The sequence below is a fragment of the Sipha flava genome, unplaced genomic scaffold (assembly GCF_003268045.1).
Source record: "Sipha flava isolate LNK unplaced genomic scaffold, YSA_version1 173_pilon_pilon, whole genome shotgun sequence".
Taxonomy (NCBI): Eukaryota; Metazoa; Arthropoda; class Insecta; order Hemiptera; family Aphididae; genus Sipha; species Sipha flava.
This window is the reverse complement of record NW_020271974.1, coordinates 905,389-924,810: the sequence shown is the minus strand read 5'-3', so window position 1 is coordinate 924,810 and position 19,422 is coordinate 905,389. Positions and strand designations below refer to the sequence as shown.

The following is a 19,422-nucleotide window of genomic DNA, read 5'->3' as shown; positions in this document are numbered from 1 at the left end:
TAACTGACTGTTTTCGAGGTATATCGTTACCGAAAATATCTACATAATAATCACTGCGGTGAAACAATATAAGAATGAACGATGAGGCTTTTTGTCGTTGGCATAGATCAACAGATCTACGTTCTGATTAACTTTGTAAATGTATACCTTTGTTATAGTGAAATAACAATGGAACGTCCCATCACTAATGTAATTATTCATTTTTATAATAATAACAACAATAGTATGATAATTTACTGAACAATTTCATTAAAGCACATCGTTCACTGTACTAGCATCACCATCGCTAAATGTTATAGCTCTGAATTTATTAAAATTAATATTATTAATTACTATTGTAATATAAATGGATTTAAGATAATATACAGTTTAATAGTTTTAATTATTTTTAATTAAGACATTAAAGACTTCTCGCTTTATTCTTATAAGTAAGCGGAAATTTATTTTATTTCGAAATTGTTTAAGCAACTACATTCATACACCATATAGAACTATATGCATACATTTCAATTGTTTTCATCAATCATAATTTTCTCTCTTCTAAAATCAATGTAGATATGCGCAAAAAATACATTGCTATACTACAATGTTACCCTTACGCTTTGCCGTTTCGTTTTTTCATCGTTTGCAGTTTAAAACAATAATTATAACGATAATTTATTGCATTGTTCAGGACTCGAGATATGAGTTATGTTTGCTTTTCTTAGGATCTATTCAACTCAAAGAACGGATAATAGACAACGTGTCGTGGCCCAATGCAACAGCTCTGCATTTTCACGAATGCACGGTCGAATAGTTCGACACGAAAAGAATAAAATGTATTGACACAGTTGATTTTTACCGATACAGAATATGTTTGGTAACGTTTATTTGGTATTTTGTTTGGTTAACGCTGATCAGCCGTTGGCATTACATATAATATGAGTAGGTAGAAACCTCCTAATATGAACTGCTACTGTAAAATCAAAGTAAACGTCATGAATAACATTCCAAGTATGATAATGTAATCAATTTTTACAAGGAAAAATCAGAACAAAATGTGTAGGTCCAATACTGATTACATATTGGCTATATAGATTATACGCGTGTTATGAAAATTGGACATTTTGAGGGTATCATTTGTCATTCATAGAAGAGAATAGTATTCTGTAGTCAGATAATTTAATATAAATATATTGTATTATTATTATTATTATTCATATTTATTAAATACTACAAAAATGTTAGGTAGAACATAGTCGTTCATTTTGAAAATTACGTTAAACTTCATTCAGAAAATTATTTATTTCGTGTGATTAAATTATAAGATAATAGTACATATTCTTCTTCTTCTTCTTCTTCTTAGGCGTTTACAGGCCATTCAGGCCCATTGCCGCAACAACCACTTGCCTCCACCTGTCTCGGTCTCTTGCCAGCTCTTCCCCATCCTCTATTCCAAGTTTCCTCAAGTCCTTGACCACTCTATCCTTCCATCTTTGTCGAGGACGTCCTCTAGGCCTTTTTGTATTTGGCTTCCATTTCGTAGCCTGTCCAATTGGCCCCTCCGATCTCCACACGTGCCCGGCCCAGCTCAGCTTACTACTTTTTAAAATTCCGTTAATATTCGGTTCTCCGTACAGGTCTGGGATCTCCTGATTTGTTCTTACTTTGTATTCTCCTTCGTTATTTTTTTTTGGACCATAGATTCTCCTTAATATCTTCCGCTCGAAGGTGGCCAATTTTAGTTCATGCGATTTTGTAGTGGCCCACGTCCCACATGCATACAAAGCTATAGATCTTACTAGTACTTTATAAAGGGTTATTTTTGTCTTCCATGATAATATCTTTGATTTAAATAGGGGACCAATCCAAAATAACATCTGTTTGCCGCTGCTAATCTAATCTTTATTTCCTCGTGGCTATTTGCATCCTTGTTGATGTCCACTCCTAGGTATTTAAAATCATCTACTTTTTCGAACTTATATTCCCCAATATCCAGGTGTCCCCCTCTATGTTTATTCCTAGTTACTACCATATATTTTGTCTTATCCTCATTTATAATTAATCCTATTTTCTTTCCGTTTTCATGTAAATTTCGTGTTGTCTCCTTTAGATTTTCTTCATTTTCTGCCATTATCACTAAATCATCTGCATAGGCAGCTAGAATTAGTTGTTTGTCAATTCCAATTTTAATTCCACTTGCAGTTACAAGGGTATCTCTTACGACTGATTCCAATGCTAAGTTAAAAAGAGCTGGGGACAAGGCGTCACCTTGTCTAAGCCCTGTCACCACCTCAAAATCTTCCGATACGGCATCTCCGAACTTCACTTTACACTTTGATCCTTGTACACAAGCACGGACTAGTCTTACAAACTTTTCAGGTATACCCAATTGGTACATAGCGCTCCATAGTTTCTCTCTATTCACCATATCATATGCGGCCTTAAAATCAATAAAAAGGAGGTGTATATCTTTGTCAAATTCATGGCTTTTTTCGATCATTTGCTTAATAACATGTATTTGATCCTGGGTTGACTTCCCTGTCATAAACCCTCCCTGGTAATCTCCAATAATTTCTCGTAAATAGGGTTTGATTCTAGTAAGTAGAATATTAGACAGTATCTTATATGATGTGTTCAAAAGGGAGATTCCCCTATAATTTTTGCAATTCATGGGGTCTCCCTTTTTAAGAATAGGACATAAAACAGATGTACGCCACGGTCTTAGTATTTCTTCATGTTCCCAAACTTTAGTAATTAAGTTATGTAGCTGGTTTATTAGTAGTTGTCCTCCCTTTTTAAGGCATTTAGAAATTATCTCATCTTCTCCCGCTGCCTTACCGCTTTTGAGCATTTCAATACCAGCTTCTACCTTTGCTCTTGATGGTGGTTCTATGTTTTGTTCTACTGTTGCATGTTCTTCTATAATTGTCCTTTCACTAGGTTGGTTTAAAAGTGTGTTAAACATTTTTTTGAACTCATCTGCTATTTTTCCGTTATCGGTCAATAACGTTCCATTTTCTCCTCTAACCATTGATGTTTTACGTTTAAACCCATGTTTAACTTCATTCGCTTTCCCAAAGAAGACTCGAGCATTATTCTTTCTACTACTTTCTATGAGTTGTACTCTTTCTTTTTCCCATGCTCTCTTGTTCATCCTAATTGTCTTCTTTACCTCTTTCTGTTTCATGGCTAATTCTCTTTTATTTTCTTCTTTTGGGTCCTATAGCACTTTTAATCTCGCTTTATCCCTTTCTTCCGTGGTCTTTCTACACATTTCATTGAACCAGTGCTTGTTCCTTCTCTGTGGTTCGTAACCCAAAACTTCTTCTGAGGTTCTTTTAACCGCTTTTTCTATTCTTCCCCATAATTCTTCTATATTTGCTTCATGTTCAGCGCTTGAAATGTATTTGTTCAATTTTCTCTGATATTCCTTTGCTTGGTTTCCATTTAGTAGCTCTCTATTAATTTTTTTGATGCTCTGTTTCTTCTGCCAATTCACTGAAATTTTTAGTTTGTACCTTGCCTTTACCAGGAAGTGATCCGATGTCGCACTACAACCCTTCATACTTCTTATATCTTCAACGCTTGATCTTATTCTCCTGTCAACAACTATGTGATCTATTTGGTTTTTTATCCTTCCACAGGGTGATATTCAGGTCTGTTTATGGATGCTCTTGTGCGGAAACATTGTACTGCTTATGACCATGTTTCTTGCTGTTGCAAATGAGATCAATTTGTTTCCATTTTCATTGGACTCACTATGCAAACTGTTTATTCCAATAGTTGGTCTGTATATCCTTTCTCTTCCGACTTTCGTATTGAAGTCACCAATGATAATTTTTGGCTTCCCCGAAGTTAGCCCATCACAAACTCTGTCTAGCTCATCGTAAAAAGCATTCTTTACTTCTTCGCTTTTATCCTCTGTTGGCGCATAACAATTTACAATTACTATGTTAAACCATTTGCATTTAAATTCTATATAGCAGATTCTATCACTTATTGGTTCAAACTTGACAACATTCGGCAAAAATTTGTCCTTAATAATAAAGCCTACTCCTCTTTCGTGTTTTTCTCCACCGCTATATAAAATTGTATTTCATTGTGACTTTATACTACCAGATCCGTCCCACCTTATTTCTTGAACTGCTGTTATATCCAGTCTGTATCGCTCAAGACACGATACGACTGTCGTCAATGTTCCCGTCCTATACATTGATTGCACATTCCAAGTTCCAATACATAAATCCGTAATCTCCACGTTCCGAGGCAATATTAATCGTTGTTTCGTAATCATATTGTTTTGCGTGTAAGGTGATTGGCCTTACGACAACCTCCTCTTGGAGGGTCTGATTACTCCAACCAATTAAGGTCAGAGTAAGGGTGGAATGAACCAACTAACTAAAGTAAGTTCAGTCCACAGCTCGGGGCCCCGGGTTCGCCACACCCGTAGTGTTAATTGCTTAACACCCCCCTGAGGGTTAATAGTACATATTATAGCTAAAAAATGTTAGGTTAAATTTAAACTATTGAGCTCGTCGCCAGAATCCGTATAATCAGGCTCTAATAGTTTTCTTCTTGTCTTAGGGTTTAAAATGTGGTAACAATATTTTATCGTAAACATCGCAACGCTATAAGTATCATTTTCTAAGATTTATTAATGTTCTCGGATGTATAAAATCAGGTAATAGATTATGCGCAGTCGGGGCTTGAAAGTACAGTGAATGAAATTGGCTGGTCTCGAGTGAATAGATCAAAAGAATCATATAGATAGGCAACGCGATGGTGACCTCGTGTAAATCGATACATAAATGACAACCCATAAAAATAACGGCTGTCGAATATAGCACGATTACTTGGAGACTGGAGTTATTTCGACATAAAAAAACGACAAGTAACATATTAGATAATACACTAAAAGAGGTTATGTTTACATAAATAATAAATGTATTAAAAACAAATATTTTTTAGACGTTGTGGCGGAAGTGGTAAAAAAGACTGGAAAATAGAGCGAAGGTTGGACAAGGAAGTTTTAAACATTTCATTGAAACGATATTAGTCCAAGAAAAAAAATATAAGGAAAATAATTATTGAAAGTTGTGTATTCACATAGGGAGGAAATGTTTTGTAGGATTTTCAATTCAAATTTTTCTTTTTTTTTTCTTTCTTTTTTTACTACAAAAACCATGGTATATATACCCGTTACGCAGTCACATGTTCAGTCAAAGTTTTTCTCAACAGCAATGATTAGAAGTATAATATTGATATTGTCACATCGCCCTATGATGTATAAAAGTGATAAAATTTGCACTGTAATGTTATCACTGTCCATTAAATTTTCATTGACATCTACTCGATTGCATGATAGATTCGTGCATGGTAGGACGGATAAAACGAAAAGTCTAGTTGCAAAAGCAAGTGGCTTTTGGGAGAAAAAAAACGGATTTGTTGAAATATTGTTCAATGAAAGTCTTGGATATTCACGAATAGTTACATAACACATAGCTAATTAGCTAATTAGCAGGTATTTATATTATTTTTTTTCGGATCGCGACGGAAACGTTGAATTCCTTGACCGGTTAGCTGTTCGATGCCGTCACGAGTGCTGCCTGTACAAACTGATGTGAACTGAATCATGCATGTATGTACAGAATGCATTGTCGGATCCACGGGGGGGGGGGGTGGGGGGTTAAACTACCTATGTATAACATAAATAAATTAAAAACCAATAATTTTATGAATTAAGAAAAAGATTTTTTTTTTAAGTATGAGGAAAAGTATATAATTTGTATTTTTATTCATACAATAAATTAGTAGTCTTAGATTTAAATTAATGTATTATATTACTTACTATTATCTTAATTCATTAATAATCACCGACTGCAATATTATAAAAAATATCTAGAGGGAAAATATTTTTCAAACCTCCCGCCCAAAAAAAAAAAAAATAATTTTTGATCCGCCACTGACCGAACGTATAACATCTACACCGTTGAGATTTATCCGAGTTCATAATAATATACTTTGGTTCCAGTGTGACGCTCAAACAAAACGTACAGCGATGTTTTATTCGTGAAATAAATGCGTTTGATAAACACAAATCGGCTTTGTACGCGTTCGAATAAAATACCATAGAACTGTTCTGAATTATTTTATTCCCGGTGTGTTTTATAAGATGTGCCCCTGAACAGGGCAGTGAACGACGGGTTTTTCATCGGAAAAAAATCAAGAACCTAGTTTTGCAAGTATTGGACCCGGTAATATACGGTTTTTAAAAGTTCAAGTCATATTTCAGAATAAATGAGTATAAGTTAAAATAAGAGGAAAAAAAAAAGAAAAAAGGTGAAATGTTATAAAAAAAATTTTCTCACCGTTTATTTGATTTTTATTTTTTGTTAGTCGGGTGTCAGTTTTTTGGTGACAGAACTTACTTTAAATGTTCTAAGACAAAATACTTTACAAAACTTTATTCTTCAAAAACAATAATTAGCTCGTCACAGTTGGTATTTTTTTTTCCTTGACAAAAACATTTTTTAAACAAACGGGCATTCCATAAAAATAATATTGTACCAAGATCAAATACATTTTACTCTTTTATTATGAGCTTTATAGAACTCGCTTTGCATCTTTAATTTTGTTTTCATTCTGCAACTGTGCTGAATTATATACACCATTCTAATATTAATATTTATTACAGTTCCTGTATCACGAATTCAGATACAGATGGTAAATGCACTGTAATTGGTTTTTAATTTTTCTTAAAAGTACATTCAAACAATTCGTATTAATAAATGGTTGTGTGTATGTTCGATCAATCTATTTGATAAATCACAGTGTGTTTATTGAAAAAGGCATTTTTATTAATAATACAAATTATATTTTCGCATTTCAATTACTTGAGAATTTCAAATAATCAAATCATTAGGTAAAATACGCGATTTGTATAAACAGTGTTCATACAATTCTAAATCATGGATCTTGTATATATCATAGGAAGCTTTTTACCGGAAAATAATTCCTCTCGTAGTTCATAAATGTGAGACGGTATGAGACAATATGTTCATCAATATTAAATATATATTAAATATATTTAATATTCACAAATATTGCTATCGGTTAATATCAAAATTACTGATGACAATTACTATTACACTATTATTTATTTTAAATTAAAACCCGTATTAGAAAAATCAATCACTAAAGGAATGTTTCTAAAATATTCAACATGGTCTTGAAAATATAGTCAATAAATAAACATATTTCTTATATCTAAATGTCATAAAACTGAGAAAATCGGCTAAATCAAAATCAAAATGTTAAATTTATCAGTTATTATCTGATTTTTTTTTTTTTTGAGAAAATAAGAATACTTAATTTTAATACTCAATTTCGTAAGAGTTTATTGAAACTTTGTTAGAGTTACTTCTAAAAATGTCGAACAGATTTCCATAAGTTTGTAAAGTTTTTAGCATAAAACATGGTTCGTTTGAAATGAACTACTATTAAGTATGATTATTTGAACATCTTGATGGTACACATTTTAAATATTTAAAATAATGAATTTTTACTATAAACGTGTCCAAGTGGTATTTGTTCAAAATACTAATTTAAATATTATTTTGTAAAATTCGCATAGGACTTTCATACACAATTTTGTATTTAATGCTTAGTTATTATTATTGATTACAATAATTAGCGTATGAGTAAAATGTATATATTTTAAATAATATTTAAAATAATTATAGTTAATTATTCCAGTATTCTTGTTTCTGAGAAATAAAAAATAAAAAAATCATTATAAAAGATATTAATACTTTATTTTGAATCAATGTTGATGACTATTATTATTATTATTCAGTAGTGGACAAATTTGATTGCATACATAAAAAATGATAAATATACACAGTATTACTGCATTTTTATATTCTACACTTCTAAATTATAAGTAATACATTGATTCAAATAAATTAGATTAAGTATAGAAAAATAATTAATATTATTCAATAAAATTGTTAAATGTGTAATAAATGTAATTGTTCGAAAAATTAAGAAAAGTATATCAAAACGGTAATTTTAGAACTTATTTAGTTTTTAAATTATTATTATATTTATATTATTTATGATAATATCAAAAATCAAAATTCCTGTCGAGTTTAACTTATAATTTAGTTAAAAATAATATATCTATTAAATATCTATTGCTTCTAAAGTTTTTGGTTTTTTTCATAAGAGTATTTCTCAATCATTTTTGTACGTATGCTATTTTAGAAATTCCTATCATTCGCCTTATTGGTCCAAATACACGGATTTCAACAGTTTAGAAAATTATGAATTATGCAAATTATTCATCCGTCACTCGTAAATTTAATTATTCTATCATAATGATAATATTAAAGGCTAACCAAATTAACCAGCATTACCCAACCGTTGTAATCGTAATATTACATTTTTGTTTCAGCGTAATATTTAATAAATAATCATTTGATAATTAATCAATGTAATTGATTTCGATTAAATTTACAACCATCGCGATTACTTTTGGTTGTTCGGCAAAGCGAAGTCCGATTAATAACCGTCGTGCACTGATTTGGTATTCAATTATATTATAACTATCCCGAGTACTAACGGCTTATCCAAAAAATGCATACAATATTTTAAATAGCAAATCTAAACGATATTCTGCACGAAAACGAAATTGATCGTTTGAAAGTATATATACATATGTATATAGGCATGCGCAAACCTGTATTTGAGGTCTACAATATATTCGGGTTCTATCTTAACAATACGTGGTATGTATGTTTAATAAATGATAATATATAAATAATTAAATAAACATAAATTTAAATTTTCCATTTGATATTGGGGTACATTAGGCCCAATATATATGTTTTCCTTGAAACTCGAATATTTTTCTCTAATATAGTTTCAATTTTTTATGATTTGTACTTTTTTTAGTCAATTTTAACGAATGTTCGCACGAAAATTTTAAAAATTTATATTTATTTTGCTATTGCAAAACATTATTTATTCTTCGCTAAATATTTTAGAATAAATTTAATTTAATTTGAGCAACATAAGTCAAATATAGGCCCCTTAGACTTAAATTATGAGCGTAATGCGTTTGGCGAATTACCTTTTTTTCCGAATAAAAAAAAACAATATAATTGCTTATAATGTGTTTAGACAAGTTTCTTATTAAGTGTTTGAGAAATTATAAAATTTGTTATTATTAATTATTGGTTTTTCTGTATGTTATAACTCAAACAATAAGTTAGGAAGAGTATATGTCAAATGATATTTAACTTTTATAGTATACAAAGTGCATAAGAATAAAATGTTAAGCAAAACGAATTTAGAACAAAAATTTTAATCTAATTTAATTTAACTAACATATAGAAACATGAATATTATAGTATGATTATAGTTCGTTTTTTATCGTGCCCGAAGAAATCACGGACAGTCCCAAGTCTGTAATAAGAGAGAAACTAAATTAATATAGTATCACCCAAACGTATTGGAAGATATTAAAAAATTTCGCCCAAACATAACAATAATTTAAAATAACTTGTCTAAAAGAATTATGATAAATGGCTCAATCACATTGCATTTTTAAAAACTCGCCAAAACGCAAACTACCCTAAATTGTAGGGCACCACCTATAAAATTTCGGGGGTTGCCCAAGCACAACTCCCCCTTCCGTGCGCATGCCTAAGCATATGTACACAAGAAGTCATATCCACGACCATTTTAGATCTGTATTTCTAGTAGATTTTTGAATTCATGAGATATTCACCGGTGGGAGGATTTTAAATAATAAAATGTGGCGTTGATTAAAATGTTGACTATTTTATTAACATCGATAAAATCTAATCATGATTGATTTTTTAGCTGTAGAATCTTCGAAATACGGTTCCAAATCACGTTCTTCGATATTTTGTGCGTCCATTTTTTTTATAAAACCTAAGTAATAATTCATAGTTTCCATTGCATTTTCTCGTGGATCATAGTACATATCATTCATAATGATATTTTACATAATTTTAATTATAGTGTGAATTTTTAGGTTCATAAAAGTTTAAAATATGATGCTAATTTGCTCTAAAAAAACCCTAAAATAAACTTTAAATATTCCTTAAACTTGTAAATATGCGATAATATGATTTTTTTTTTTTTCATAAATATTTCAATAAAAACATTAAATTACTGTTATGGGCCATTCCTTTGATAACAGGTAAATTATTTAAATATAAAAATTTAAAACAGTTCTTACATAGGAGTGTAAATATAATAGAATTATATATAAAAACAAAATAGTTAAATAAAAACAATGAACAATTTGTATGCACCATTCTTTGGTAAAAGATAAATTATTTAAATGGAAAAATAGATAATAGTTTCATACATAGGAATATAAAAATAACGATTCATTTTTTTTTTTTTCCTAGAAAAATCACAACTTGAAAAATTAATAAATATGCTTTTTTATGAACAATAATTGAATATATTTAAAAATAATAAAAATAGGCTAAATATATGTCCAAAATATGCTAAAATATGCGAAATAAATATTTTCCTACGAACTCTATGATGAATAAATCGTCTACATTTTTTATCCTCGTAAATCTGCATAAAGCCAATAAAAATATGTAAAATCCTAAAGATCCGCTTTCTAATTATAATACTAATATATGTGCAATATTACACGATTTAAAAATAAAGCACGGGAAAATAACAATAGGAGTGCTCTGAGAAGATTTTTTTTTATTATAATTAAAGGTTGATGTAATCCAAAACGTGGTATTGTCACAGATCAAGAACAATAATAACACTTCTTATGAGGTACGGTTTAACAACATGCAATTTTGATAGAATTATTCATGTGATAAAAATTAAAAAAAAAAAAAGATAAAACCAATGAAATAAATGTATTTTTAATTTAAGACGTAGTTTAATGGTTAAAAAAAATAAAAATGTTCAGGCTATAATGTGTCGGTAATACCATGTTTCGGATTTACACAGGCAATATAGAATGACAATAAAACGTTGGATTTTAAGTGTGGAACGTTGTCCGATTCCGGTGACATAGCCAGTAATATGATTTAGTTTTAACATGACAATAGAATGTTTGAACTTGATGCAAAAAGAGGTAGGAAGATGTTGTAAATCGAGTGATGGTTTTTTTAAAAACAATTCTCATGCCGGATTTGAAACCTTCATATTTTTTTCCGCACCAATAAGGGCTTTTTTTTTTTTTTTGGATTTTAAAACGTTTTCCTTAATCACATTTTGGATAATTTGTGACCTTCGGAATACGACCAATGATTCTTGAATATTATACGGTGTTCAAACTTTGACGGAGATTTAGTGCGAATGGTAATTACAAGTAGGTACTTAGATTGGCGTATTCTCTTTCGCTTTTAACTATTATTGTTTCCGCTCATTATTCATGTATTTAAAATATCCAAACATCACGTTTCAGTACTTAAAAGCTATATAAAATTAACGCGTGACAATAGCGAATATATTAGTATAAATGTGGCTAAAGACATTATGATCGTTTTGAATTATTGTTTGCACATAATCATAAACCGAATTGGTTCTAATTGGAAGCGATTGTTCACTACGTTGGAGTTTTATAATAACAATAGCGATAAACAGATATTTTTATTTTCTCCGACTATTTTTTCGTGAACGTTCATAAAATCAAACATCGTTTGAATTTTAAGTCAACTATATTCGATACAAAGAATTGAGATTTTTCAAACCGTTTAGCACAGATACATTCAACGACGGACACACGAATATTACTTTTCAAAAACTATGCCAATATGTTCAGAAAATAATGTTAAAATTTTAGTGAAAATAAAAATATATTGAGCATTTTGGAAAATTGTTGCGGATGATATTCTTTTTCTACATACACAACTATCACGTAAGCGCAATGATATAAAGCCGTTCGAAATTTTTCCATTAAATTGAAAATAGTGACGATAAAAATTCAAACCTATACAGTTTTGGTATTCTTTCAACGTTTTATGTTTTAATTTTTGTTATTCTCATCAAATACGATAGGTTGACGTCTCGAATACATCAAACATTTTTAATGAACGCTGGACTTAACAACGATTCACTGAAATAAACGTAATGATCAATATTTGTACTGCTATCACGTGCGCGCACTCGAGTAAAATATGAAATTCGAAAATATTAAAGAAGTAATAATTTCTGATCGTTGAGATAATTATGAAACAGTCACTGAAATTAAAACAGAACTCTGTGCATATTAAAAGTTAGACGATTATCAGAAGCTTCGGGAAACGAAAAACAAAACCAATAGAATAATCAAATGAATTTAAGATGGATTTATTCTCCAGTTAAAGTTGTTTTAACGTAGATGCTTCGTAAAACCTATAAAAATACATTTTGACCCCGAATACACACAACATTTTTTTATTATAATTAGGACACCCTTATGATTATAAAAACTGATAAATTTTTATTTTTAAATCTCGAACCACTGAAAATAATAATTGATACAAGTGTGCGGATTTGTATGTATAGATATACATTTTTGTCACGATTGATTGTAATCGAATTATTCTTATATAAAAGTATGTTTCAGGAGTATCTGAATGTTTTAAAACACGGTTAATACTAAATATTTTTACTTTAATGACATATTTTTGTTAAATATTTCTCTAATTTGAAAAAAAAAATCGTTGTTGTCTACTAGAAATAACCGACTGCACTAATAGTGCATGGTAAGGCTCGCCTCAGTTCTATCGAATTAAGAGTCTTCAAATTTGCACCTATGACTCCTGTTGACATGGAAAGGTGTTTTAGCCACTACAAGAACGCATTGCGGCCCAATTGACGTCGATTTCCTTTTGAAAACTTAAAAAGAACATCATTTTGTTGACGAGAAGGGTCATTTACTTCGATAAATTTAAAAAGTTTATAATTTAATGCATGATTCAATAATAATATTATAATTAATGATCAAACGTATATTTTAAATGTGTTATTGTTCACCACCTAGTTTAAAGATTTTACTAAAAATTAAATTGTTTTATTTTATATATATTGTAAAAAAATATACACATATATTTTAGTTTTAAAAACATACAACTCCGCACCCTAATTATTTCTATAGTTAATGAGCATTGAATTAAAAGTGTATCTGGGTATCTGTCCATTGCGAAGGATCGTAGCGGTCAGTACTCGGTGCGCCGAGGGAGAAACGTTAAGCGAGGGCATTTTTCTCTCTCCGAATGGTGAGAAATCGTTAAAATCACTTTATGGAAAACGGTTCGCAAAAACGTAACGAAAATTCAAAACAAAAATTAATTATTTACATTCTATTGATATCGCAAGACATGCGGAAGTGCAGATACAGCGAGAAACCATTGTTGCGCAAGATAAGTCGTAAAAAATATAGCCAGCAGTTTCTTATTATGGTGTGTGCTCGATACAATGTACGGTGTATAATATTTTATTACTAAAATATATTATAACAACTGTGAAAGCATTGCGACAAAGTGCACGTAGGTTAGGTACACAATATCTACGGGTACATATACGTGCTCGAACAACATGAATGCACACGCACATACGGTGTTAATTAATTTAAATCGGCGCCTTTATATTTTGATGAATTATAAATTTCTCGAATAAAACTGCATTATGAAAGGGGAACAGATTTACGTGTTCATTTATATTACATATTATAATATGTAAAGAGCAAAGTTATAGTCAAAGTTTTGGGCCGCGGCTTGTATACGACGAGAGACAGATAAAAAGAGAGAGAGAGAGAGACACTGCTGCAGTTCTCTCCTGCAAACAGTAAACATTTGTTGGATTACGAATGCTAGTGGCGGTAAAATATGCTGCGCCAAACAAAAGTTAAATATTAAAGTTTACTCCAAGTCGAAAGGTTTTCGAACATGTGGCATTATATCGTTCGTCGATATGTTTAATTAAAATGCCGTATGTACGATAGCTGTTTTCGGTGACAATTAATTCGAATACACCGGGCCATATTTCAACGATGGCGTACGAGACTTATGCACCAATGTATGACCATCGAACGAACGAAACGTTCGCCTTAATCGGTTTTCAAAGAATATTATCGCATAACCGTACTGCTTCTCGTCACGCTCGATTATGTTAACTTTCTAATATTTATAATCGTGACCGAAGATCCATTATCTACCCTAGACGATCTCCTCATGATCAAAACCTTACACTCTCAGGATACTTTATAACCGCGTCTCTCCGCGTTACCTTCTCCGGGTAGGTCCTCGCAATTGCAGAGATGTAAGAATTTTGAACCCGGTCCGAATAAGTTTTCCATTATCGAACGCAAAGTTCGTAACAAAACTGTCGAAACAATTTAAATGTGTTTCACTATTTATTAGAACTTATTGATAATTTTTATGTAAATTTGCAATTGTTGCGCCAAATTTTAGGTAAGTGTCGTATTTTCGATCCTATAAAACGTTGGAAAGGTTCGGTTTTTTATTGTTATCTCCTTCGATTTAATTTGTGAGTGTTTCACAATGGACCAACTGATTTATTAATAAAAGCTAAAAAGAAAAAAAGAAAACCAATATGTTTTAACTTTTAAAATAATCAAAATAAATAATGTATTAGTTTTAAAACACCATTACATTATACGTTTTATTTTTTAACGGTATGGTTTTTTTTTTGTACAATAAGCACGGATCAAAACTTCGAAATAATTTTAGCTCGTTTAATATGTCTTAATACTTAGAAAGAGAGTCATTCGTCAGTCTTCAGAAACATTTATTAAATCTAAAAATTTAATATGTTTATTGATACTTATAAACTATATTACATATTGCAGTGTTCATACATAATTTCTATTTCCATTTAAACAATTTAAAACTCATTTAGTTTGGTAATATACTCGTTTATTATTACGTTTCCATGATAGTTACGTTGTTTTTTTTTTTTTTTTTTTTTTTGGGGGGGGGGGTATATACATCTATGTAATGGTATATATACAACACTGTGATGTATGATCGCCAACGAAGATACACGCTTTGTATTTTATATGCGTGCGTATTTATATTTATGTCTAATGGCTAACACGGTAGATCTATATTTATTATACGGAATTAACTACTTAAAGTATAAATAAAATGTATATAAATTTAAAAATAGGGGCAGCGTTAGCTGTTGTTGTATGTTGCACGCATTTATTCGTGGGGTATTGGTGGGAAGGGGAAACAAAGATAATTGTGTTATATTAAATAATTTATTCGGCATCATAAAATATCGTAATTCAACTCGATGGATTCGAGAATTGTATTTATTTTTTTATACTTTTTAATTAAAAATGCACATAAATACGTACATATTTATATAAAATGATCTGTACATTGTAGTTATAGGACCATTATATTTTTCACTCTGTACACGAAGTTTAATAATGATATTTTTCTAGAAATTAATTTACGGGTGCCGTGTGCAGTGGCGTATATACGACGGTGGATAGGGGTATATTCCTACCACGGGAAGTTTCTACAATTATATTATACTTGAATAATGTATATATAATTCATTCGGTATTGAAAAAAAAAAAGTTAAGAACGGGGTACGTCCTGAAATCGAATAAAAGTTTTTCCGCAACCAGCTCTTATCTGTATAATGTATAAATAGCATATTAACTTATCGCGTGATTTTGAAACGAATATCTTGTGTACACTACTCGTCTCGGCAGCCCCTCTCGAGAGAACTTTTTCAATTCTTGAATAAGTACAAACTCACTTAAGGATCGGGTAAATTTTAATAAAAATTTAACTTTTAGGTAGTGTTGTATAAAAACGTCTAGATAGGTTCTTACGAGGTATTCGATATCCTTTCACTATCGTTTGACTGCTGAAAAAATTACGTTACATACGTATCACGTTTGCAATAATAATGTTTTCGCGTCTCTTCCGCCGACCCGAGAAACATTGCTACAGACTCGGTCCGGAACAATGTTTACGTGCCGATCCGTACCGTTTTCACGGCATTCGAGTGGTGGTACGTTTCATTCGGATTTCCTTCGGCCGGTCATTTTTTTCGGCCCGTCGCAACGATCGCACCTGAACGCAACCTGACGATAGGTAAACGCGGATCACGACTACCGCGGGGTCCCGGAAACCGGACGGACGATGAATCATCGCGCGCGGAAAACCGCTAAAACCCCTGTGGCAGGGGGTTGCGATCGTTTACCGCCGGGCGGTGTGAGTCACCCCCGGCCAACGTCCGTCGTCCCGTCGGCGGCGACGGGTTTTTATAGTTTTCCCGTCAACTCCGACGGGTACGGCCGGCGACTGTATGGGGTGGGGGGTGGGGGGGGGGCATCAGTCGTCATCGACGAACCGCACACGCGCGCACATGGCGACGTGGTGAATCATGCGGCGCGCTCGTTCGCCCCCACCGCCGCCGACGAGAAATGTGTTTTTAGACGCGCGCGGCGGGGGAAACAACGAAAACGACGTACCGCCGTACGCGTACGGTACACGGGAGTACGTGCACGCGAACGCGTTCGGTTCACACGCGACCGCAGCCGACGCGACACGGAAGAACGGACGGCAATACGGACGCGACCGCCGCCGACGCGACACGGACGCGACCTTTGACGCGACACGGTAGAACGGACGACAACACGGACCGGTGTGACCACTGAGGCCGTGCGCGTCTTACTAACCTTGCGGACCGCTGTTCGCGTACGACCGCCGACCGGGACGCGGTGCGACCGTTTCGAACGGCGCGTACCCAATCGACCCCCGCGAGATCGCCGACGCCCCGATCTCGCGCGACCGTCCGGGCGCCGGTTCGCGCCATGCCCGGCCGTCCGCCGAAACCCGAAAACCGTCGCCGCCGCCGTCGCCGCCGCAGCCGCCACCGCCCGCTGCCGCCGCCCCAGTGATCCGCGAGACCGCCCGCGCACTACCCCCGTCGACCGCCGATCGGTCGCGTACCGTTTCCCCGGACGGAAATGACCGGCTCGAGAAAACGATGATGAAGCGGTCGCTGTTGGTCTTGTTGATCGTCGTCGCGCAAGCCCTGCTGGGCCCGCGCAAAGGTAACTCCACTGGTTTCTTGACGTTGTTGTTGTTGCACGGTGTCCAGGATCGGCCGGACGGCGGGGCGGGGAGCGCTGCAGCCCCGGGGCCCGTCGTCTCGGCATTTTATACAAAAACTGTTTTGCAATCTCGTTCGCCGCGGCTTAAGACGCTAGTTTAAATATTTACGTTGTACACCAAAGCGTGTACAAGTAGTAGGTACGCACGTATCGGCCAAACATGTGTGAGTAAAAAGAGCCTGGAACCGATCAGCCCCGGAGCCCTCTAAAGTTCTCGTCAGCCCTGACGGTGGCGCTCAACAACCGGGTCGGATAGCGATCATCGGTGCCTCGCCGTTGACGTAAAGAGGGCATTTTTAACGCGAAACAATCGAGTAGTGCGTAAGATTTAGATGAGTAAGTAGCGAGTGTTCTTGAAAAGAAATAATTGTCCAAACAGCTGTAGAGACCCTCAGACTTACCTTATCATCTGGGCCCCAACATCCTAGTTGCGCCACTGGTCCCGACCGTGTACCGTTTGTTGCTCGTTTTGTCCGCGTTTTTCGGAACACGTGTACACGTTCGGCTCTTACACGTGCGCGATTCTACGATTTTTTTTTATCAGACATTGTTTTCCAATTTTCGAGTGTGTATCACGTGATGTGCGATCAACCTCGAATGTGTTTGACACGGATTTCCTTTAAGTACACATGTCTTTGTACAGTTAATTATTTAAAGTTCTGCGCAGTGACGTAGACAGGATTTTCCAAAGGAAGCTTAGGTTTGAGGTTTATTCAACCACTACACGTAAACATATTTATAGTTTTTCTGAAGGCACTTTGTTTGAAACGGTTAGTCAAAAAATATTTCATTAATCGCTTTGAATTAACCTTAGTCTTTTTTTTATGGTCGTTAAATCTATTTAGAATATCATCTGGGTGTAACATTAAACCACTGCGTATATTCATCATTGCCAAACCATACGGTCTACATTCACACGTGGTGTTTCGCAAACACGTCTTTATTCTTTTTAATGTTGAAAAATATCTTTCGCGGCTAGAAGTTGCTGTAACCGTAAGAGTTGATACATTTGTAAAAGTTTGAAAGTAGAAGGAAAATTGAATGTGTTACATTTTTAAAGAATATTAATATCATTTTTTTTTTTTTTGGAAAATCTCGAGTTCCTGCAAATTTTTTCCACATATTAATTTCACTCACAGCTGTTCACACATTGCAATCTAAATCATCGTTATACATTTCAACTAACAGCTTAATTTTTTCTTCGTCAATTATACAATTTGATGATGGTAGAATAAAGTTAACAATTTAAATTATAAGCCTGTGAGATAAAAATCGCTCATTTAAATTATTTAAAAATTTGAACATATGCTGAAAACCATGTCGTCTGTGATTCTGACTTGGGGGGGGGGGCTGTTAAAACATATGAAAATCTTTATGTCAAAAAATCACGATTTATTAATAATACTACTTTAGTGGTATGCGTTCGTAGACAAAGTGATTGAAGACCGTATCCAAACAAAAACAGCTCTACTTGAATGCCGAAAAAACGATTAGATTGCATAGAGTTAATAAACTCTAAGATTCAATCGTTTTCGGATTGGTTCGTTAATATGAATTGTCATTACGTTTAATAATTTCGAATCTTACACATTATCGACAAATGACCATATTTCCAATTCATCCACAGCATCAAAGTTCGATGCTCGTACTGTAAGTACGACTGTTACTGTTAATGATAACTAGTCCACCGACACGCTGCTTAAATTTAAAACTGAAGCATTGTAAACGGTGATTTACCATTTGTCTATATGTTGTCCGAATGATGAGGTAAAAGGAGATTGAACTCCGAACCCCCCGTGGCTACGATATTGGTTTTTTGGTATTGAAATGTTCATAATAACCATCTAGATGTGCATGGAAAATATATATTTATGTACTACATTGATGAGTAAATACGATTTAGTATACATTTGCTTCAGAATATTTTTTTAAAAAAAAAAAAAAAAAGTCACAATAATAATTGGCTACGCTACGAAATTTAATAGGATTTTTTTTTATGGTAAAAACCTTAATAACATCGATAAAAAAAATTTTTTTGTAGTTAAATACGATTACCGAAATAAAAATAAATATGTACAAATAGACGTTTTAAAATATGTATTATTGAAAAATATTTAGACTTATGAAACTCCCAAGTTTTGTTAAAAGTTCAAATTGTTTATTGTACATATATATTATTTATTGTTCATATTCACATGAGTGATTCAGTCTGAAGGGGGACAAATGCATTAGAATAAGTTTTGAGTGGTACAAATAATATTGCGAGTTCAAAGTGTCCAGAA

The 19,422-nt window shown here is 33.2% G+C and overlaps 2 protein-coding genes across 2 annotated transcripts in view; one reads left to right on the top strand and one right to left on the bottom strand.

Moving 5' to 3' along the window:
- Positions 1-3,634: 3,634 nt before the first annotated feature.
- LOC112680089 lies at positions 3,635-4,276 on the bottom strand. The gene is made up of 3 exons (XM_025550086.1): positions 4,113-4,276; positions 3,979-4,061; positions 3,635-3,903 (listed from the first exon to the last, which is right to left on the bottom strand). Exons 1-3 carry the CDS (start codon positions 4,274-4,276, stop codon positions 3,635-3,637), a joined length of 516 nt encoding a protein of 171 aa, XP_025405871.1.
- Positions 4,277-16,495: 12,219 nt separating this feature from the next.
- LOC112680085 (fibroblast growth factor receptor 2-like) overlaps positions 16,496-19,422 on the top strand; it is a 121,242-nt gene continuing 118,315 nt past the window's right edge. The window contains exon 1 of the mRNA XM_025550081.1: positions 16,496-17,080. Within this exon, the coding sequence (XP_025405866.1) occupies positions 17,014-17,080 (67 nt within the window). The 5' untranslated portion in view covers positions 16,496-17,013. The remainder of the gene's footprint in view (positions 17,081-19,422) is intronic.